The sequence below is a fragment of the Myxocyprinus asiaticus genome, chromosome 2, assembly GCF_019703515.2.
Source record: "Myxocyprinus asiaticus isolate MX2 ecotype Aquarium Trade chromosome 2, UBuf_Myxa_2, whole genome shotgun sequence".
NCBI classification, from domain to species: Eukaryota; Metazoa; Chordata; class Actinopteri; order Cypriniformes; family Catostomidae; genus Myxocyprinus; species Myxocyprinus asiaticus.
The window spans coordinates 3,516,628-3,541,173 of record NC_059345.1 but is presented as its reverse complement, the minus strand read 5'-3'; the positions used below and the strand labels follow the sequence as shown (position 1 = coordinate 3,541,173).

The 24,546-nt window shown below is 37.3% G+C and overlaps 1 protein-coding gene across 1 annotated transcript in view; it reads right to left on the bottom strand.

The window, feature by feature from the left end:
• The window catches only part of lrp4 (low density lipoprotein receptor-related protein 4), a 133,570-nt gene that overhangs the window by 41,991 nt on the left and 67,033 nt on the right, over window positions 1-24,546 (bottom strand). The window contains exons 3-13 of the mRNA XM_051714060.1: window positions 21,908-22,024; window positions 17,190-17,303; window positions 14,008-14,124; window positions 13,669-13,797; window positions 11,152-11,271; window positions 9,626-9,751; window positions 5,630-5,755; window positions 5,001-5,135; window positions 2,924-3,049; window positions 2,554-2,784; window positions 115-271 (exon numbers count right to left, since the gene is read on the bottom strand). Coding sequence (XP_051570020.1) covers window positions 115-271; window positions 2,554-2,784; window positions 2,924-3,049; window positions 5,001-5,135; window positions 5,630-5,755; window positions 9,626-9,751; window positions 11,152-11,271; window positions 13,669-13,797; window positions 14,008-14,124; window positions 17,190-17,303; window positions 21,908-22,024 — 1,498 coding nt within the window. The remainder of the gene's footprint in view (window positions 1-114; window positions 272-2,553; window positions 2,785-2,923; window positions 3,050-5,000; window positions 5,136-5,629; window positions 5,756-9,625; window positions 9,752-11,151; window positions 11,272-13,668; window positions 13,798-14,007; window positions 14,125-17,189; window positions 17,304-21,907; window positions 22,025-24,546) is intronic.

The following is a 24,546-nucleotide window of genomic DNA, read 5'->3' as shown; positions in this document are numbered from 1 at the left end:
GATTCACAGACCATCTAAGGTATACTTGCTTAATGGACCTCGTCAAAATGGGCACGGCAGTCAAACCGCATATTATATTTTGTGTAAAACCCAAGAACTGGTCAGAACTGTTACCCTTCAATGGGGTGTAGCGCAATAGCCCGCGGTTTCTCCATTCTCTGCCATAAAACCACTTTACGGTGTGTGCCGTCCAGATTGGCCACTTCAATACGAGACGTCCCTGAATCAGTCCAATACAGTTTATCATGAATCCAGTCTATAGCCAGACCACCTGTGAACACACAAAGCCCAATCAAAATTTAGCATTTGCTAATTATTGCTGCTTCTTGTTTTCAATATTATAAGTGTTATTCATACAACTTATTTTGAAAATGAAGTCTGTTTTTAGACTTTTATGTGGTTTTTTTGTGTGTTTTATTTGCATTTGTGACATTACTGTCATGACAATTCAGAACATTAAGCACCCCAAATGATCATTATTGTAATGCGTACAGATGTTTAAATTTAGTTTTATGTAATTCCCATTATTTTCAACAGCAACTCATTACTGTAATACAGCAATTGTTTTTACAGTATTGCAGTAATTTACTGTAGTACAGTATTTTTTTAATTAAACAAAAGGCAGTACATAAAAATACTACCATGAAACGCAATTTACATGATATTTATATATATACACCACTGATCAGCCACAACATTAACAACACTGACAGGTGAAGTGAATAACATTAATTATATCGTTACAATGGCACCTGTCAAGGGGTGGGATATATTAGGCAGCAAGTGAACAGTCAGTTCTTGAATTTCATGTGTTGGAAGCAGGAAAAATGGGCAAGCGTAAGGATCTGAGCGACTTTGACAAGGGCCAAATTGAAATGGCTAGACGACTGGGTCAGAGCATCTCCAAAACGGCAGGTCTTGCGGGGTGTTCCCGATATGCAGTGGTTAGTACCTACCAAAAGTGGTCCAAGGAAGGACAACCGGTGAACCGGTGACAGGGGAGCCCAAGGCTCACTGATGCACGTGGGGAGCGAAGGCTAGCCCGTCTGGTCTGATCCCACTGAAGAGCTACTGTTGCACAAACTTCTGAAAAACGTAATGCTGGCCATGATAGAAAGGTGTCAGAACACACAGTGCATCACAGCTTGCTGCGTAGGGGGCTGTGTAGCCGCAGACCGGTCAGAGTGCCCAAGCTGACCCCTGTCCACCCCCAAAAGCGCCTACAATGGGCACGTGAGCTTCAGAACTGGACCATGGAGCAGTGGAAGGTGGCCTGGTCTGATGAATCACATTTTCTTTTAGATCATGTGGACGGCCGGGTGTGTGTGCGTCTTTACCTAGGGAAGAGATGGCAGCAGGATGCACTGTTGGAAGATGACAAGCCAGTGGTGGGAGTGTGATACTCTGGACAATGTTCTGCTGGGAAACCTTGGGTCCTGGTATTCATGTGATTTGACACGTACCACCTTCCTAAACATTGTTGCAGACCAGGTACACCCCTTCATGGCAATGGTATTCCCTGATGGCAGTGGCCTCTTTCAGCAGGATAATGCACCCTGCCACACCGCACACATTGTTCGGGAATGGCTCGAGGAACACGATGAAGAGTTCAAGGTGTTGCCCTGGCCTCAAAATTCCACAGATCTCAATCTGATTGAGCCTCTATGGGATGTGCTGGACCAACAAGTCCAATCCATGGAGGCCCCACCTCGTAACATACAGGACTTGAAGGATCTGCTGCTAACATCTTGGTGCCAGATACCACAGGACACCTTCAGAGGTCTTGTGGAGTCCATGCCTCGATGGATCAGAGCTGTTTTGGTGGCACGAGGGGGACCAACACGATATTAGGCAGGTGGTTTTAATGTTGTGGCTGTTCGGTGTATATACACAGCATATTGTATGAATATTCATATATGTATATACATCCAACAAATACTACGATGATTTTAAAATGTTTTACAATTTAAATACATTTTTTTATATTCATACATTTATTATAAATTAAATTGCACTGTTGTGCATGAAAATCCCAGGAGATCAGCAGTTACAGAAATACTTAAACCAGCCCATCTGGCACCAACAGTCATCCATGTGATTATCTAATCAGCCAATCATGTGACAGCAGTGCAGTGCATAAAATCATGCAGATATGGGTCAGGAGCTTCAGTTAATGTTCATATCAACCATCAGAATGGGGTAAAAATGTGATCTCAGTGATTTGGACTGTGGCATGATTGTTGGTGCTAGACGGGCTGGTTTGAGTATTTCTGTAATTGCTGATCTCCTGGGATTTTCACACACAACAGTCTCTAGAATTTACTCCGAATGGTGCCAAAAACAAAAAAACATCCAGTGAGCGTTGTTGATGAGAGAGGTCAACACTGTTTTATAAATCATGAATGATTCAATGGACTTGACAGTGTTCAGACCACAGAAAAAAATAAGTATTTGATGACTATGTAGCTCAACAGCAGTTAGAAAAAAGAGGGGCTGTATACGGTTTTAAGTAGCAGCTGATGTATATTTATTGATTATGGATCATCTGTGTACCTGGACTCTCCAGTCCTGTGGACACCACCTCCTCCACATTACTGCCGTTAAGACTGGCTCTCATGATGCGATCCAGAGTGACATCAGACCAAAACACCAGCTCTCTGCTGTGATGGAAGTCCAGTGCGATGGCATTCTCCAGATTATTCAGTAACAGCGTGTATTCGGAGCGGTGCGGCAGAACCTGACGGATATCAATCCGATTTGCAAACAACAGAACCGGTTCTGGACCTGAGAACAGACGACACACACGTCAACTTATTCAACCTAAAGATTCTCAGTAACATCACGGAAATGACAAATGTTCATTTTGGTCCCAAACTGCCAAAGTTTTGTCATTAGAACATTAAATACATATATTTAGTCTCACCCAAAGCTTTGCAGCTGCGTTTGTCAGGTCGTAGTTCATAACCCTGGACACACCAGCACTGGAAACCTCCTTCAATATTGGTGCAGCCTTGACTACAATAACCTTCATCTGCACACTCATCAACATCTGAGGTCAAACCACAGGAGCAGGACAGATGTGATGTGATGAAAAACAATATGGAGGAACATGTTTAATTTGTGACACCTTTACTTGAAACTGATTTGCCACAAATAAAATTAAAGACATTATACTGCAAAAAAAAAGAAAAAAAAGAAAATTTGTTTCAAACATTCAAACAAAATCTAACATAAAACAAAGGCAATCTGAGTAAACACAAAAAGTTATCCAATACCAACTGGGCCTGTGTGAAAAAGTATTTGCCCCCTTAATGACTAAATCCCCAAATCTATAAAACTGCATTCATAATGGGGTTCAGCTGGACTAGACACCCAGACCTGTTCAATCAAATCAACACCTAAATAGAAGTTTTTCAGCAGCATGAGGTTGGCTAAAAGGTCTCACCCAGTAGCACACTACGCCAAGGTCGAAAGAAATTCCAGAAATTAGAAAAAAGTGGATTGAAATACATCAGTCTGGGAAGGGTTACAAAGCTATTTCAAAGGCTCTGGGACTCCAAAGAACCACAGTGAGAGCCATTATCTCCAAATGGAGAAAACTTGGCACAGTAGTGAACCTTCCCAGAAGTGGCCGACCTTCCAAAATACCTCCAAGAGGACAGCGACGACTCATCCAGGAAGTCACAAAACAGCCAAGGACAACATCCAAGGAACTGCTGGCCTCAAACGCAACTGGATTATGCAGCAAGACAATGATCCAAAGCATAGGAGTAAGACCACCTCTGAATGGTTCAAAAGAAGCAAAATTAAAGTTTTGGAGTGGCCTAGTCAAAGTCCCGACTTGAACACGATTGAGATGCTGTGGCAGGACCTTAAACGGGCAGTTCATGTTTGAACTCGCCAATGTGGCTGAACTAAAAGCAGTATGGGTGATATAGGTGTTGTATAACTTTTTCTGCTTCAATAAAAAATATATATATTTGAAAACTGTATTTTGTGTTTACTCAGGTTGCCTTTGTTTTATGTTATATCTCATCTGAAGATCTAAAACAATTTGGTATGCAAAATACAAGAAATCAGGAAGGGGGCAAATACTTTTTCACATCACTGTATGTCTTTTCTTTCATTTTCATTAATAATTAATGCTTCAATAGGTCATTCTTTCCCACTTCTTGCACGTACAGCACAAGTTGTAGGCTAATTGTCCAATGCACTGATGTCCGATATATGCAGATATGGAAGTAATTGCTGTAATCGGCCAATACCAATGTTCGGCAGATACATCGCTGCATCGCTAAATGCGCGATCACATTTATCTTTGCACGGCGAAATTCTGCGGGCGAAATACAGTCATCTCAATGGGAATCGGTGCGATGGTTAATTTCACGCTATGGACTTCTGGTGGCAAATAATTTCCCCTCGAGGATTTCAAGTTTGGTGAACTTTGAAAGGTGAATTCGCTGTGTTGACCAATAGGAAGTTGCTTGGTTTGCCAGTGACCTCTGTGTGGGCGGTGCTTCGTACACAGCAACACTAAATCTTCACAATGGACAAGGATATCATTTTAGCGGTGAGATTCTTTTTGACTTAACTCTCTCAGAGTATCAAGTACAGCATTAAAAAGAGGCTGCTTGGCAATTCATTTTTTGCTGGTTTCACATGCGCTCAAAATTCACCCAGGCCTTCTTCGCCCGTGAAATTTCGCCATGTAAAGGTAAATGTGACCGGTGTCAAGACAAAATTGACCCCATATGTTCCTGGTCTTATTGTGCGATTCATTGGTGAACGTTACTGCAGAAAAAAAAAACTAAAACTTTAATCAAAATGTAATAACTTGCTCCGCCACTGAAACGACCATTTCAGTTCAAAGAAACCTCTTCTAATGTAAAAAGACGAAATAGACTTATATTGCAGATCATTTCCACATGACTCTTCCTTCTCTTCTGTTGTTTTATTAACTGTCCTTTTGGTTTCCTCCACATGATTTTCTCTCCTCTCACCTTTGCATGTCTTTCCGTCCTGTGTCAACGTGTAGCCAGTGTGACACGTGCACTGCACCAAACCGCGCGACATCTGACATTTCTGCGAGCAGCCACCATTGTTAACGTTACAGTTCTCTTCACTAGACTTGGAGCCTATGAACACACACATGAAACACACACACACAGGGTAACTAAATGGATTATGGTCTCTAGTGCAGCGATTCTCAACTGCTGGGTAAAGTTAGAACAGCAAAATAAACAGACTCATTAATTAAGGAAGGGGAAAGTGCTTCCCGTATCTTTTAGCGTTGACATCAAAAACCTTGCGTCCAATTCAACTCTGCAGTATTTTGCTGCAAAAGCATCCGTCGCTTGGTAGAATGTCATTAAATTAGACAAATGTCAACATGGATGCTCAAAAACCATGAATAAAATGACAAGACAGACCCAGGTTTGTGTCGACCATTATGTGTTTTTTGCTGTGCATTATTGGCTCTCAAGAGCATGAAACCACTGAAATTCAAGAGACGTGCAGAAAACATTTAGCTTTATAAGGACATTTTTTTAATTTTGTGCGAATTTTGGTTCTAGTGTTTGTTACCTAATGTACCTCTGCGTGCACATAATAGTGTATTTTATTGACTCACGACAATCCTGATGTGGATGTTCATCAGTTCCATCTTCGCAGTCCTTGATGTCATTGCAAACTTTTCGCTGGCCAATACATCGTCCGTTCTGACACAAGAACTGATCTACGGCACACGGAGGAGTTTCTGAAAAATAACGGGAAAAAAAAGTGGTAGAAAAATAGAAGACGAAGAAAGGCGTAAAGGTGGCCACACAACACAACTAAGGCAGCAGTTACAGGCAACAGAGCAAAGAACTGCGATGTTATTATTACTGATCAGAATTTGTCCATCCAAAAGTCTAAAAAAAAAAAAAAAAAACTGCCGAGTCATTATTTAACCCACTCTTTTTTTCTTTTTTCTTTTTGATTTTCTCCCCCTTTTCTCCCCAATTTGGAATGCCCAATTCCCAATGTGCTCTAGGTCCTCGTGGTGGCGTAGTGACTCGCCTCAGTCCGGGTGGCGGAGGACAAATCTCAGTTGCCTCCATGTCTGAGACTGTCAATCTGCGCATCTTATCACGTGGCTTGTTGAGCGCGTTACCGCAGAGACGTAGCGCGTGTGGAGGCTTCACGCTATTCTCCGCAGCATCCACGCACAACTCACCATGTGCCCCACCGAGGGCGAGAACCACATCATAGCGACCACAAGGAGATTACCCCATGTGACTCTACCCTCCCTAGCAACCAAATTGGTTGCTTAGGAGACCTGGCTGGAGTCACTCAGCACACCCTGGATTCGAACTCACGACTCCAAGGGTGATAGTCAGCATCAATACTCGCTGAGCTACCCAGGCCCCTCATTATTTAATCCTCTTCAGAAACTGCACCCTCCTTTTGTCCTTCGGGTCATTTTTGACCCGAATTAAAAACCATTAAAAAAATGCATAAATTCTTGATTAGTGTACAATGGTCCTAAAGACCCAGCTTTACAGAAATCTGTTGTATTTTGGTCCCAAAGTATATAAAGACAGGCAAAACAATGAAACATACTGAATATTTAGTAACAAAATTTTTAAAGAATTTTTTTTAAATAAAAAAAGTTTAATAACTTGGCAAAAATTGGCCAAGGATGTCTGGATTTTCATTTATTTTCATCACTTTTGGCTTTTTATAATAGCTCTACTATATTACAACAATGCCTGATTACTTCTGCCTGTAGAAAATCAACAGTGTACATTTTAGTTACAATTTTAGTACATGCCTATTACACAAATTAATCTGTCTTGTCCAGCAGTGCACGTCCATTGCAACAAGTTCATTCCTTCCCACAAATGACAAACAATTTGTTGCAGTGCTACAAGCAGGGCTTGACATGAGCTTTTTGGCTCACCTGCAACTGTGGCTGGTGGTATTAAAAAGCCACTAGCCACTCATCATTTTCACTAGCCAAAATCTCCCATCCCACAAAAAGTAATGAAGGCAACTTGAGAATGTAACTGCATGAATTTGTTTGAGCATTTTATTTGAACAAGAAAAATATTTCAGCAGGACACAAGCCTAATGATTTAATTCATCTTTAGAATATCTGAAGGCAAATATGGCCATTTAGAGAGGAGGATCGAATAATTTGTCAATAATTTGTCCATTTGTCCATGGAAGTCTAGATTTGAACCCCTTTTAACCATTCTAAATAGTACTTGCATTTATGAAAGTTTACCATTGTTCTTCAATTGTTTAGTAATGGCATTTGAATAATAAAGATCAGACCATGAATGGCTCCACGATACTGTGGTTAGGCTAATGTAGATAGCCTTTCTATAAAATAAACTATCTATTGTTATTAATAACAATAAAAATGAAGTCTTATAGACTCACCCTAATCAATTTAATATGCATCTATACCATATACCAGTTAGTGCTACTGCAGTTAAAATGTTTTAGTTTGGATGATGATGTGCATTTAAAAAACCTTGTAATCGATGTTGATAAATTTCACACTGTTGTCTCTTTACCTCATCTGTGCTGTTAATAATGTCAGGGCTGTCTAGCAGTTTGAGAGGTTCGACTTCCTCCATATGTCGCTTTATACTTTATACGCTTTATCTCTGTATTCAAATGGGCCACATAAGTTTTGTAGTCTCCACCGGGATATCGGGATATCACATACAGGCCGACTGAATCACGCTGTCCCAGAGCTCTGGCTATCTGTTCTCTGCAGTATGCTGATTTGCGCTGCAGCGGTTCGCACGAAAACCCACTTCATTTGCCCCACGGAGATGTGCATGTCAGATATGAGAACCATATTTACTGCTTATAAAGTGCTGAACGAGAAATGAATACACTTAATGTTTCTTCGACTGTGGCTACCCGCCAAAGTAGCTAGTAAGAGTGACAGATTTACCTGCCACTGTCGATTTCTACCCGCATTTGGCGGGTGGGTGAGTGTTGATGTCAAGTCCTGGTTACAGGGGTTTAAGAAGGTGCCATAATAGATATTTCTGCCATCTAATGTTTTAAGAGAAATAACATTCAATAGGTCCTTTACCATTGGGGGCCTTTATAGCCCCATTGTACCCTATCATTTAAAAGAAAAATCTGCAATTTGTGGTAAAGATGCAGTTCCTAGTGAAGCAGGTGGGGGCGCTAGAGAACAGTATGGTGCTAGAGGCTAAATTTGAGAAAATTGGAAATATTTTAAGGTCAAATTTGATTCATAGATATACAAAAAACTATTTAAAGCTGTCTAACATCCAGAAAGTCCGAAGGTAAAAGGTCACAAATGGTTCTTCCCATACGGGTCAAAATTGAGACAATGGAAGGAACAAAGTAACTTTGTTTTAAAATTATTTCTCTAAAACAATTATAAACAAAAATAACTTTTCTTTTTTATTGTGTTTGTTTTGATGGTCGTTTGGTTCCATTTGGTTCCAGTACAAAAAAACTAGGCAGTATTTATAACGTATTCTTTATCAGTCCCAATAGGAAGGTTAAATTAGTCTTTTTCTTGCTGGTTTGTTATAGTGGTATCACTGACTGGAGATTTACCCATCCAAAACAGGGCATTAAAACAAAACTGCAACTGGTAACTTTACATGTTGACAGACAGTATTTCCTGTTTAAGTGGGCAGTTCTTGGCCAGAATAAACAGCAAAGTGAAACCAACTTTGTTGATTGTCACAAGTTTGACACGACCCCAGTATTAATTTTCTACAGCTAAAGAAACAATTGCATACAGTAACTGCAGTATTGTAGTAAACGCTAAACAGTTTAGGATGACTTTAATCTTTTAAGCTCGAATGGGCCCACAAGAAAAAAAAATTGTCAAAATATTAATAACTACAGTCTTGACCAACACAAAATAGCTATCGTTTGAAAGCATAGAAGTTTGTTTTGATAATTTACTAAAAAAAAAAAAATTGCACTGAAACAGACTCAATGACGACTCAAATGGCACAGAATGAAACTCATTCTGTGAAATCTCTACTAAAATCATGTCTACATGCAATGCAAACCTTTTTTCATTGTGTTTGCATGTGTAATTAGTTCTTATTCACAATTATTATGTTTTATTTGTTTGGAGAGGATTTTGGACACTTGGAGATGTTTTTGTACACTATGATAAGTTATTTTTGCAATGCTATAACTTTTGATTGCTTTGTCGTATCAATACAAAAATTTTCTCAGTAACAGTTGGGAACAAAACAAAAGCAGTTTTTTGTAGCCACCTTATTTACACCTGGAGATATATAATGTCAAATAAGAAAAATCAGAAATAAAGTACTTTTTTTTCAGCAGTTTCTTAGGCTGAGAGTCTCGAAATGTATTATAATCTTTACCATTAAAAAATTAGAAAGATTTTCTTTTCAGTGATACCAAAAACCTGACCCCCTTTATTTTTTGTCAAATTATAAGCTTTTAATTTTGGGTATGCCACTGAAACCTTTAATAGGTTTTAAATCTTTAAAAACACCATCAGAGCTTAAATGGTTAATTATTTAAATACATAATAATGCTGATAGGTAACAGAAGTAACAGAAAATACATTTTAAATGCATAAAAGTATGTGTCGTCTAACCTGTCTTTTCACATCCCTCTTCATCGCTGCCATCGGAGCAGTCATCCTCACCATCACAACGCCATGACAACCGCACACACCGACCAGACATACAGCGAAACTGATCAGCCATACACATCGATGTACCTGACAACAAAAGAGGCATGAGAAATCAACTCACTCACACATTAAATATTCTTTTTTTATTTATAGTGAGAGAGATCCTTAGACCTATAATGCCGTGTATATCAAATATGATACGCAACGCTTGATGGCTCCTGTTTCAATCTCTGTTCAAGCTGACGAGCCAAACAACCTATGGTATGTAAGTTTCACATATTTACGGCACCATCTAGTGGTTATATGAATAAAGTGGTTTCAATGTTTATATCGATCTATTTAAAATGGCTGCAGACTTGTGCAAAAAGTAACTCTAATGTTGGGATAAATGACAGCTTATTTTAATAAAGTAAAAGTGACAGTAATGATTATACTGTTACTGATAATTTAAAATGAGTATTTGCTGAATATAAGCAACTAGTGCTTGGTTAAAATTGTGTATATTATTTTATTGAAAATACCCTTTGAAATCCATGTATCAAATATGATTCAACAGGCTTTTGAGGAAAATCTCTCAATCATCATTACATTACATTCATGCCCACCACAAAAAAAATCACAGCGCTTTGACAATTCTGACATATACTTTTTATAAGATATATTTAAAGTGTGAACTAATATTTCTGTGTATTTTCAAATATGCAGCCTGCTCAGTCATTATAAAAAGCTCATTATTTTACATTACAAGCTATTATGATGTCATCTTACCATAAGTTCCTGAGACCCAGCGAAAAAAGTTTTACAATTTCCTCTTTTTTAAATGTCAATATAGTGTTTGGTGCATAAAATACATATGATAAAAATTGTTTATTGAAAAAATAATATTTTATTCATATTGTATTTGATGCGCTGAATTGAACTGTGATACATTTCAGTCCATATTTATAGATCAAGGAGAGGAAGTTGTCAAGGCCAAACTCTCAGAGATTTTGTATCTCTGAAAAGCCCAGGGAGTCCTCTGATAATACCCCAAGATTTACCACTGTAGAAAAACTTCAATAACAAATGTCCTACACAAAAATGAATTACTGGGCCACAGGAGGATAATGACACTTAAAGCCTGACATATCAAATATGATTTTTATAGTTTGTCTAATGGTACTAAAAAGAGTTTAAATGTCAAAAAATTATACATTTCAGACAATTCTTTCATATGTCAGGCTTTACAGGGTTAATTAACATGCTAAACTCTCAAAAATCCAAGAATCAACATTGATAAAACATTTTCTTTTGAAAGTGTTCTTAGAAAGTCACTAATGATTATAGAAATCTTTTTCCCACCAAAAATGCTGTTGCGATATGCTACTATAACTGTCACATACTAATGTGTGATAAATGGGAATATTTAGTGTTATCAAGTACCTGCTTATCTAGATTTGTTTTTGATTAAGCTGTGAACCAATAAATAAAATGAAATAAAGACTCACTGCAGTTCCTTTCATCTGATTGGTCATCACAATCATATTCTCCGTCACACCTCCATCCTGCGTTTATACACATCCCACTGCTGCACATGAACTCTGCCGAGCGACACGGCTGATGAGAAGCTGTGTTCACACACAAACACATACATTAGCAGCTGAAGAAGGAAAAACATCAGTATCTGAAAATCTGTGATGTAAAGCTGGATAAGAGGAGTTACTGCTTATTAAGGTTCCTATTTATTTTATCTTTGAGAATTATCTCTTTGAGCATTTAAGCTTAAGCCTTTAAGATCAACAGGTTTTTTGACTGAGATTGTTTCAATAGAAACAATCTCAGTCAAAAAGACAAATTGCTTATCCCAGGAATCTCAGCGCAATGCGTCTGATTAGGACATGGCGTAACGTCTTCACTGATCATTATATTTTACCTTTCAAAAACTGGTAATAAATGTTCTAAGAACATCTGAAATATGAGCCGTAGATAATGGAAATCATAAGAAATTTAACGATTCCAGTTCCAATTCCTCTTAAAGATTTGGGTTCCTTAACGGTTCAATCAATGATTCTTTTAGTACTTTTGAGGAAGAATTATTGCATTTACTGCCTTCTGCAGCCTGTTGTCAAATTATGAGATCATTTCAGATTTACACAAGAGCAGATATAACATATCAGAAATACATTTAATTAAATTTTTGTAAAAGGCGCATTTACACAGACTTTTTACAGTCATAAATAAATCTTTATCTAATATATATATTAAAGAATTCTGTCATATTTCATTCACTATTTCTTTCAGAAAAACTGCGTTCGGGAAGCCTAAAAGGGGTCATGTCATGAGGAATCAAATTTCCCTTGATATTTTGACATATAAGAGGTCTTTCTACTATAAAAACATACAGTAAATTTCAGAACTCAAAATTTAATCCCCAATGCAATAAAAGCATTTATTGAAACCAAGCTGCAAAACGCCTCGTTCACAACTTCTACGACTTCCCTATGTCACGTGGGGTACATTAATTCATGACTGCCTCTACAATGAAAAAATATCAACGCCTACTTCATATCAATCGCACCCTTGGCCCCGCCCACTGGTGCTTCAGTTCATAAACTGAGAGAGGAGGACAAACAAGGCCTACTGTGCCCTAACTATTCCTGAACACCAAAGGGGACCCATCTGGACTATTTAAATTATTATTGATTTCAAACATGTACAGACAGATGTCTTTGACCACTTGATACATTTCATGGGCTGCTTTTAAAAGACGCGGTGTCAAGTTACAACTCTGAAAAGGAGAATCTATTCTCTGTCATTCAGCTGCTGCCTCTTGTTGTTTTGAGCACAAACGCATATGGATGCATTCTTTTGCCCATCTGCATTATTTTTAATGGTTGGTGTATGAAAACATGCACTGGATGAACTTCTTTGACCGTTTAGATGCGTTTCCGGTGATGCGCATGGAAACACACATCGCAAAGGAACTTTTGTGAGCTTTGCAAAGGAACTGCTATTGAAGGATGGGGCAGTTAAAAACACTTGGACCCGATGAAAAACAATAAGTACACAGACCCATTCATGAACATTTCTAATGTCATGGCCGTTTGATAGTTTATGGTGCTGACACACTGTTTACAATGGGTGCGTCCGCTGATGCAACAACGGCTTGAGGCTGTCTACACCGGGTGCGTCAACACAAACTTTCTAAACCATTTATTTGTGTTTTTGGCAGTAATAGTACCAGCACGTGCAGCATAAAATGGAACTGAACATCTGTTTACTGCTGGCGCGACGAATCGCAATGGACACTTCCACGGTAGACAGTATCATTGATATAATTGTCTCTATTGCTTTTGAAGCATTGAGACTCTCGTGTCCGGTGTAGACAGAGTGTGAGTGTTAACAGTTGTGCTTCAGATGAACAATTTAATATATTCAGATGTAATGTGCTGAATGTGCATTATGTGTAACCCCTGAAATTTAGTTTTATAATATTGTGGAGCTTGTTCATTCTCTTCAGATAAAGTTTCAAATATGGCTGATTTCAAGGGGCTGCACGATGTTAGCCAATCACAACACTGAAGTTTTAAAGAGGTGTTGATGCCAAAACCGAGCGATACAGAGAAAGGGCCAGAGACATTGTTTTAAGGGAAAAAACGTTACTAACAATATCAGTGGACCTCAGGGAAGATAATAAAACTTTTTTTTTTTTTTTTTTTTTTTTTTAAAAGAGCATTTCATGACCCCTTTTATGGAATTAAGTCAAGAAAATCATGATTCTGGTATTTTTCACACACACACACACACACACACACACACACAAAAATGGAACTGGTTCTCCATTTATAACCCTACATTTAGATTAAACAATTTAACTGATCAACCAATTATCCCAAAACACTGCAAATTAACCAAGATAAGTGCTACTTCTAATTATAGTTTAGGAAGAGTAAAGTTAAAGGAGGCATTTCAAATGAACCAAATGAAAAGCTATGAGAGAGAGAGACTGAAAGTAAGATTCTTACAACAGTCAGACTCATCAGACCAATCTCCACAGTCATCATCTCCATCACAGTGATAAATGTCCAGAATACAGCGACCGTACGCACACTGAAACTCCTCAACACTGCATGTGGCTGTCATCACATCAGACGCTGCAGAGAGATATTATATAATTACACACCCACACATCTAAAATCATGATATATTATCCTGCATGGACCCCTAAAGAAAAAGATGATGCTGTTTCCAAGTGATTGATTCTTAAAATTTTGCATTTGGTCTCAATCATGAATAATTGTTTCCATCTTTGGGTAGAGATATTCATGTGGTAAATGAGCATAAACACACAAGAATGAACTTACGGCAGTTCTCCTCATCGGTTCCGTCTTTACAGTCGGTGTCTCCATCACAGTACCAGTGTTCTGCTATACAGCTGCCATCAGAACAGCGGAACTCTTTATCAGAACACTTCCTCTTATCTGTACACAAGCACGATGAGTGTACATCAGTGGAAGATTAGAGAAAGGGTTTAGAGGTGAGAAATAAAGCTACAAGCAGCAATTATAGAGCCAAGATGTGTCCATCTTAAATTTTTAATTAGTGTACAACATGTTTTGTGTGTTCTTATTTATCGTTTATGACAGCATCCCTTGTTACTGTTCTCCTTTTTCATACATATTACATGTAATAATAGTAAATTATGCATAATTATAAGCAACTAACCCTAAACATAAACCTATAGTAAGTACATGTTGTTAATTAATATTACTCAGTACTTATGTATGTACACTGTAACAAGGACACCATACAATAAAGTGTAACCTTATTTTTAATTCCACATTATTTAATTTTTTTAATTTGTGATTTGTATTTATTTAATTCTCTGAATAAATATATATATATATATATATATATATATATATATAAAACCTGTTTTATTTAATTAAATTATATATATACAGTTGTGCTCAAAAGTTTGCATACCCTTGGAGAATTGGTAATATATGTACCATTTTTAAAGAAAACATGAGTGAGCAGGCAAAACACATTTATTTTATTTCTTATGGGATTCATATTCAACTGTAGGTTATAACAGAATGGCACAATCATAAAACAAAACATGGCAACAAAGAAAAAAATGAAATGAGCCCTGTTCAAAAGTCTGCATACCCTTAGTTCTTAATACTGTGTATTGCCCCCTTTAGCATCAATGACAGCGTGCAGTCTTTGGTAATAGTTGTTTATGAGGCCCCAAATTCTTGCAGGTGGTATAGCTGCCCATTCGTCTTGGCAAAATGCCTCCAGGTCATGCAAAGTCTTTGGTCATCTTGCATGAACCGCATGTTTGAGATCTCCCCAGAGTGGCTTGATGATATTAAGGTCAGGAGACTGTGATGGCCACTCCAGAACCTTCACCTTTTTCTGCTGTAACCACTGGAGGGTCAACTTGGCCTTGTGCTTAGAGTCATTGTCATGCTAGAAAGTCCAAGAGTGTCCCATGCACAGCTTTCGTGCAGAAGAATGTAAATTGTCTGCCAGTATTTTCTGATAACATGCCGCATTCATCTTGCCATCAATTTTCACAAGATTCCCCGTGCCTTTAGAGCTCACACACCCCCAAAACATCAGTGAGCCACCACCATGCTTCACAGTGGGGATGGTATTCTTTTCACTATAGGCCTTGTTGACCCCTCTCCAAACATAGCGCTTATGGTTGTGACCATAAAGCTCTATTTTGGTCTCATCACTCCAAATTACAGTGTGCCAGAAGCTGTGAGGCATGTCATGGTGTTGTCGGGCATATTGTAATGCAGCTCATTTTTTGTTTAAGTATTGTTGTATTGTGCTACTTGAAACAACCACACCGTCTTTTTCCAGAGCTGCCTGTATTTCTTCTGAGGTTACCTGTGGGTTTTTCTTTGTATCCCGAACAATTCTTCTGGCAGTTGTGGCTGAAATCTTTCTTGGTCTACCTGACCTTGGCTTGGTATCAAGAGTTCCCCAAATTTTCCACTTCTTAATAAGTGATTGAACAGTACTGACTGGCATTTTCAAGGCTTTGGATATCTTTTTATATCCTTTTCCATCTTTATAAAGTTTCATTACCTTGTTACGCAGGTCTTTTGACAGTTCTTTTCTGCTCCCCATGGCTCAGTATCTAGCCTGCTCAGTGCATCCATGTGAGAGCTAACAAACTCATTGACTATTTATATACAGACACTAATTACAATTTAAAAAGCCACAGGTGTGGGAAATTAACCTTTAATTGCCATTTAAACCTGTGTGTGTCACCTTGTGTGTCTGTAACAAGGCCAAACATTCAAGGGTATGTAAACTTTTGATCAGGGCCATTTGGGTGATTTCTGTTATCATTATGATTTAAAAAGGAGCCAAACAACTATGTGATAATAAATGGCTTCATATGATCACTATCCTTATCCTATTTTGTGCATGATCAGTCATATTTACAAAATCAATGCCAAAATTTCACAATTTCTGCAAGGGTATGCAAACTTTTGAGCACAACTCTATATGTATATATACAGTATATATATATTTAAAAATCCACACTATTTAATCTATTATATTAATTTAATTAATGTTTTATTTGTGATATTTGTATCTCTTTGATTCTTTGAATTTAAAATTGTATTACAATTTCAATATATGGTTGTATTAATTATATTAAACAAAAATGGTTATATATTTATATAACTTCATGTTAATTTATTTAACAATTAATTATATTATAGTAATATTATTTTACTTTAAAACAAAAATGATCATATATTAAATTCCACATGATTAAATTATTACATTTAGTTTTTTATTGTTTGTGATATTTGTATCTATATGCATATAGTTATAATATGGTTAACTCCATATTCAATTATTTAATTTGTATGTTAATTAAGTCAAATGAGTCAAGCCACTGCTTCTGCAATTGTATATCAAATGTGCGCAAAACAATTATGTTTGCGTTTTGCTTTCGGTGTGGCATGTCAAATCCTTATGCCTATGAAAAAAATAAATATACTGCATTTGAAATCTCTGTCCACATGTCTTTATTTTGGCACTGGAAATATACTATATTATACAGCAGTTAGTTCTAGTCCTCACATCTGATTACTCTTGGAACGCCTCTCGTCTAAAGAAAAAAGGAGTCGTATCAGCATTTGACAACATAACACTTGAACGTGAGAGAAATACTCGTTGGATATTTCTGATAGTACTTCCGATAGTCAACATCATTCCACGATCGCTCGGAACAGATTACTACTACACTACAGCTGAGCAACAGAGTTAAATTAACAGCTTCAACACTACTGTTCATCACTGATTGGGAACTTGTCAGTGTTTATCAGAGCTCCTTATAACAATAGCAAAATAAATGCTAAGTTATGATACATTTAACTGATGTTAAAAGTAGAGGTTGTGTGAGGAAGACATATACAGTATTTTAAATATATGGAGAAAAAGAAGCCGAAACTGATGTTCCAAACAAGAACTTAAGTGATGTTAAAATAGCTGCACAAAAACTCACCGCACTGTTCATCACTGTTGTCTCCACAGTCGTTGTCTCCGTCACAGTGCCACAGACTACGGATACAGTATCCATTCTGACAGTGAAATTCATCTTCATCACACTCCCGTGGAGCTGTACACACACACAAACACACAACACAATAACAGACAATTATACAATAAGTATCAGTGACAGGTTCATGCAGAGTAAATAAACAGAGTTTCACCAAACAACAATTTTACATTCGAAAAATGTAACTTGTAATGTATATGGTAAATAATGCAAAAAGTCCACTGATTTCTACTTTTATGGTGCTTTTTTTTGTTTTTTTTTTTTTTCTTTGGGAGCTTGCCAGATGTGGTCACTATGTTGTTGTAAGGTAAAGAGCTGCATAAAGAATCTGTAAAAAAAAAAAAAAAGCTATGGTGAGTAAATGCTCTCAGAAATTTCAGTTTTGTGTGTGCAGGAGTGTTTGTATTAAAAAGCAAGGTAGTACTTCCTCAGGCAGGGAATAAAAAGGAATATTTCCTCCCCAAAATGACAGCCAGGACCCTCACAGAGATAACAAACCCCCTCACATCCCTCACCAACACTATTTTCTTCACATCACACTCTTTTACTCTGTTTCTCTGTGCATTATTTCCATTTCATGCTCCTAGTTCACAGAGAATGCATAAATGATATGGTCCTCCTGTTTAAATAAGATAAAACAAAAAGACAAACAAAACAGAGAGGAAAAATATGAGACAGACAGAGCAGCATAAAATAATGAGCAGGGGAGAAGTGCTGGAGACACTTACAAAGCGAGCGAATGAAAAATTCATGGCAAGCTTATGGCAGACAGACCCCCCATCAAGTGTGGACCCTCAAGGGTGCAGCACTCTGAAATATGGGTCAGACGCTCGCTCTGTACTCGCTGGTTTGTTGTTTTCCTCTCTCAGTGATTCACACAGACATGCTCTTTCTTTACAAAGTGCAAGTGGATTGGTAAGCATTAATATGCAACAACTTATGGGGGAAAACATGATTATTTATAGTTTTCATGTACACAAGAGCGCAACACTCGAGTTCCATAAAAAATAAAAAAAATTAAGTAAAAATCTCGTTCCTTTTTTCTATGGATAAACCTTTCAACGCAGACTAGGGCTGTCACAATTATGAAATTTAGCTGACGATTAATTGTCACGTTAAGGGCTTTCATGATTAATCTTCATATAAACTGTCATAAGTTTTTAAGGTGTGCTTTTTTCTGCATGTGTTCTTCATACACCTTAAGAAGTCATTTTTACATATTTAACTTGAAATTTATAAATCAAATAATAAAATAGGGATTTATGATTTCTAAATACTTAAAATATGTCTCTTTTCGGTCAACTTTAGTTTTGGTCAATTTTACATCTACACTTTTATTTAACTCATATTTTATAATTTTTAAAATAAAATATCATATTATATATATATATATTTTTGTTTTATTAATATTATTTTTTATTATATATTATGTAATAGTAAAATACTTTCCCAATTTCTTGACTTTTACACGTTATTTTACTGCTCTGATTATTAAACCCATGAGCTCTTATCTGTCATGAAGCAAAACTTTTGAGATTTTGTTTCATAATTTTATCACTCCACAGAAATAGCATAAGTGCGTGTCATTAACACTCTTCCGGACAGGATCTGGTTGATGTCCGCGGCTCAGTGACACTCGGACTTCAACTAAATGACACACAAACATGCCGTTCTTGGCATTTAAACAGTATATTTGCTTAAAATTCCCTTATTTGGGCATTAAAATGTGATTGGAATTTGAATGCCCAATAATCACGGTCGTCTCAAATAACCACGCTTAGATGAAATAACCTCAATCAGACGGTTATTAAACAAATCATGACAGACCAAACGCAGACCTATCATAAGCTTTGAGATTATTAATTATTTAAAAAAAAAAAAAAAAAAATGTAATTTTGTAAAAAAACAACAAATAATAATAGTCAAATATTTAGGGTTTTATTTCAGGGGTGTAAAAATTACTCTGAAATTATACTTGAAAGTATGGATACTGAGTGAAAATTTTACTCAAGTAAAAGTCCAAGTATCTAGCCAAAAACATACTTGAGTGAAAATAAAAAAGTAATCACATTTAATTGTACTTGAGTATTAAAAAAGTAAAAAGTAACTTTTTACCTAGCTAGAATGAAATCAAGAGAGGAGATTATGTGAGAGAGGATGTTGTTCAATTCAATTGGTTTGTTAAGTCGCCATTTTACTGTCTCCGATGATTGTCATATTTCTCCCTCAGTGGCATTCGCAACCTGGTCAAAGGATCATTTTCAATAACTACATTTTGCAAAATGATTTTCATGTGGCCTGTTGTATGTAACACGGCAATTTCCTGGTGGAATAAACACTAAAGACGCTAAAACAATGAGTTTTATCCCCTTTCACTCAAATCATGAGGAAAACAGCAGATTATCAGTTCAGAAACACTTACTTTTCGCTTGGTTCCTCACATAATGTTATCTTATGACATCTAAAAACTTTTACTATAGCGCAAGACTCACTTTAACATTTGCATTACATAATCAACTTCATTTACAAGCTTGATGAAGTGTGATCAAATTGCACGGAAGCTCAACTGATAGTGTTGCATGTGTGATACAAAGGAATGGGGTACGAGTCCTGAAGAGCATGCGAGTCCACATGTGAACCAAAAGTGTCATAGAAGCACCACAAAATGACGTGTATTTTTCATCTCACATTTGCTTTTTATGACACAATCGGTTAGGTTTAGGTTTAAGGTAGGGAGGTCAGTTTAACCTTAAAAACTTAATCTCTTCAGGCTTTTAGCGCCACACAGTGGACATTTCACCTCAGAACTGCCCTGAGACGTGCAATGAACCACATAATTTTTTTTTTGCTGCAAAAATGTTGCCACAGTCACGCAAAGTTTGTTGAGCAGAAAGATGAATTCAATAAAATTCATAACTAATATTTACTCAAATTCGATAATTTTTATCATTATTATCATCATTATCATTGCTGGTTTTATAGTTATTATTATAATTAATAGTTGTCTAACAACAACAACAATAATTCAACAAACAGGAAGTAAAACTTCATAGATATAATTTAACTTCATTTTACAAATAAATGACACATTTAATTACAAAAGCCTTTTGTTCACCTGGAGTCACGAGTTTGAATCCAGGGTGTGCTGAGTAACTCCAGCCAGGTCTCCTAAGCAACCACATTAGCCCTGTTGCTAGGGAGGGTGTAGTCACATGGGGTAAACTTCTCGTGGTCAATATAATGTGTTTTGCTCTCAGTGGGGTGCGTGGTGAGTTGTGCGTGGATGCCGCGGAGAACAGCGTGAAGCCTCCACACACACTCTGTGGTAACGCACTCAACAAGCCACGTGATAAGATGTGCGGATTGACGGTCTCGGACGCGGAGGAAACTGAGATTTGTCACATACGGTCCAGCCGCATAAATATATCAACGTATCCGAAACTCAAATCAGATCCAAAATTCTGCCTCTACAGATGGTCAGAACGCCACACAGCCGCCGTGCGACACTCTGTCATTTGTCAATCTGTAATTTGTCGGATGCAGTGAAAAGGCGACTTCAGTCCAGCAAGACGAAAGAAAATTATCTGCAAAAATGTAATGAGTACTTTTCAAGTTTAAATAAAATTGTAAGGAGTAAAAAGTACTTTTTTTTTTCTAAACGCAATTAAGTAAAAGTACAAGTATTCTGTTTAAATTGCACTCAAGTAAAGTACAAATCCCAAAAAATAATAAAGTATAATACTTAAGTATTTTTACTCGATTACTTTACACCTCTGTTTAGGGTCCAGCAGGGGGCACTCTGCAATCAGATGAGGTTTTTAAGGTGAATAATAGATGGATGTTTCAAATGAGTAAAATGTACATCCCTAATCTAAAACTATAGCCTAAACCTAAACAATAGTGTTCAAAAAGATAAATGAGATGTAAACAAAACAGACATCTTTACCTTTTATCAATGCCTAAACTTAACTGATTGTGTTTTAAAAACAAATTCAACATTAAAAGCATATTTAATGAAGCAAACATGTAATTTTCAGTGGCAGCCCGTGACTAAATTTTCAGGGGCAAATATATAAATTAGTATCGAAAGATCAAACCAATAAAATATTATGATATGTTTTTTGCTGGCAATTATGCTCCTGTACACACACAGATGATGTCCTCTCCTGATATCTTAAAATTGTCTTGATAACTACAGATTTGTTATACTTTTCCCACTCATCAACTCAGCACTTTACGATCACAAACTCAACACCTGTAAATAAAACAAAAAGAACGGAACAAATGACGCAGCGTCAGATCCAGACTACGATCAATGGAAACATTTATAAATAAATGGAGGGCCCCATTCCATGTACAGTAACATCTAAGCTACTGTATGTGTAGACGAACTCCATCCTCCACTGCATCATATATATGATCATGTCGTTCATCACATTTATAGTGTAATATAAAATGTGCGTTTATCAGCATTTTGCATTATCGTGGCTCATCTAATCAGAGTCCGCTTTATAAAAGGCTGTAAACTGATGTCAAAGTTTTATTAAATGTTCAAATGTGAAACATTGAATTGCAGAGCAGCACAGAATCACTGCATCACTTTTGAATAAATGGAGATTCATCTATAAACTGCTATGAAAATTTGATCAACTAAATGTACTTACGACAGTCCTGTTCATCAGAGTCATCTTCACAATCGTTGTCCCCGTCGCATAACCATGAGCGCCGGATGCATTTCCCGTTATCACAGTGAAAGTCGAGCGGTGAGCAGGTGGGCAATACTGAAACAATGCGATTGACGTAAAAAACTATTAATTCAAATATCAAATACATTTCATAATACATTAACATTAGATGGCATAAGAATGTGAAGTGTATCAAATGTTTGCATGAGCAACACTGCACTTGTAAACAATATAATGTAATAATTTCATGTTTTTAATTATATTAGTTATAGCCATACGGTTCACAAATACATAAAACCTTGTTAATGCAAACCTGCAAACAAAGATTCAGATTCTTAAATATGGGTAAAAAACCACCAAAGACTCAACCATGTGCATAAACACTTGCCAAATGAAAAAAGGGCCTGTCATGAAGGGATTACTTCAAAATACTGTTTGGAATGACCCTATGAATAGCTTCCTGTTGCCGCAGTGCCCTTCATGGACTCCAAAATGCCTTTTGGATTTCACCTCAGGTTTAAATTAAATCACTAGGATTCCCTTCCATCAAACAATACATGAATGTGCACAATAATTAGAAGGGTAAAAAAACTCTTGCTGCTTTCAAATAAATTGTACTAGGTAATGATGTCCCTTAAATGAACCGTCATGGGTGAAAAGAGTTAGCATATAAGACAACCTTTTAAGGACACTTAATCCAGCATCATTTGAATGCATAATCAACATTACAAATGTTCTTATTATATCAGGATTGAGCTTTTTACTCAATCATATCTATGGTAAGGGAACAATTAGTTCTCATAGTCAACGTGTTGAATGCAGGAGGAATGGGCAGGAGTAAAGACCTGAGGGCCAAATTGTTATGGCCAGACGACTGGGTCAGAGCATCTCTGAAACAGCAAGGCTTGTGGGCTGCTCCCGGTCAGCAGTGGTGAGTACCTACTGATAGTGGTCCGAGGAGGGACAAACCACAAACCGGCGACAGGCTGTTGGGCGCCCAAGGCCAATCCACGGCGGTTCCACAACTTACAGGACTTGAAGGATCTGCTGCTAATGTCTTGGTGCCAGATACCACAGAACACCTTCAGGGGTCTTGTGGAGTCCATGCCTCTGCGGGTCGGCGCTGTTTTGGTGGCACGCGGAGGACCAACAGCATATTAGGCAGGTAGTCATAATGTTTTGGCTCATCGGTGTAATTAAAACATACCACGACCGGGGGCTGTCAAGCTCCGAAAATCATGCAAATGTGCCATAAAAGCAGTCTATATGCCTTCTTCAATATATTTCAAGTTGTCTAAAGTCAAACGGTAGCTTTGTGTGAGGAACAGGCTGAAATCTAAGTCGTTATTCACTGAAAATCTTCTGCTCTACCTTGTTCCTCAAAACTCTTGCATTCAGCTCAAATAAAGCCGCTCAAGGTTTGACATCATGATGTTTAAGGGGTCATGACGTGACTTTTTTATTATTTTAATATGTTTTAATATGTTTAATATGTTCACTTATAATATTAGTAAAGTTTTTTGCACAAAAAAAACAATCATATTTATAAAACATGATCATTTTCCACCCTCATTCTCTGTCAGAAACGCTCTGTTTTGGTGCTGCTTCTCCTTTAAAACTTGATAGTAAACGCCCACTGTTCTGATTGGCTCTTTGCGCTTGACTGACCTGCTCTCTCTCCTTGCCATCTCACTGCTCACCGCTACTGGGCGGGACACAAAAGTGATTAAAAGTAAAGTAGGCGTTGGTGCTTTTGTTGTGGAGGTGGTCAGATGCAAATGTCTACCACAGTGTGACATCACAATGTGAAGGAAGAGAAATACTAGTATTGGCAGCTTAGTTTCAACAAATTCTCTTTTTGCAGGAGGATGTTTTGAGTTCTGAAACCTACAGTATGTTTTTATAGTACAATGACTTCTTATTTGTCAAAAGATCAAGGAAAATTTGATTCCTCGTGTCATGACCACTTTAAATGCCACTGGTCTCAACACTGACAACCTGGCATAATTTATGAGCTACAACAGAATCATTTTTGAAGCTTGACAGCCCCTGTACCCATTATGAAAGAGAGCGCTCTGTGCATTCTGCCTAACATCTCCACTTGCATTTCATAGAAAGTCATACGGGTTTGGAAAAGCATGGGGTTTACAAGATAATGCCTGAATTTTCATTTTTAGGTGAACTATTCCTGCTCTGTACGTCTCCAGAAAAATAGTGTTCCAGAAAAAATGTCTATTGGTTGAGAGAAGAAAAAATAAATAAATAAAAATTGTGTGTTGCCATGACAATTAGCCTTGGGAACCATCCATCTGAAACACTCTTCAATAGATGTCACTCAACGCAGATTCAAAAGCTTTTTCCGGGTGCTTTACGAGGACGTACACAAAGAATCTGTATTTGCCCACGTCTATGCATCTCGCTCTATGAAGAAGCCATTAACATCTCACATATAGCATGCCATAACAAGCCTTCCACACTGAGAAAAAAAAAAGGGAAAACGCAGGTTGTCCAATTTACTAAATTGTATTATTTGTGTTCTACACAACAAAATTGTGTTTCTCTTCTAAACTTGTTTTAGAAGAGTGGGTGAATGTGTGAATAAGTAGGGTGAATAAGTA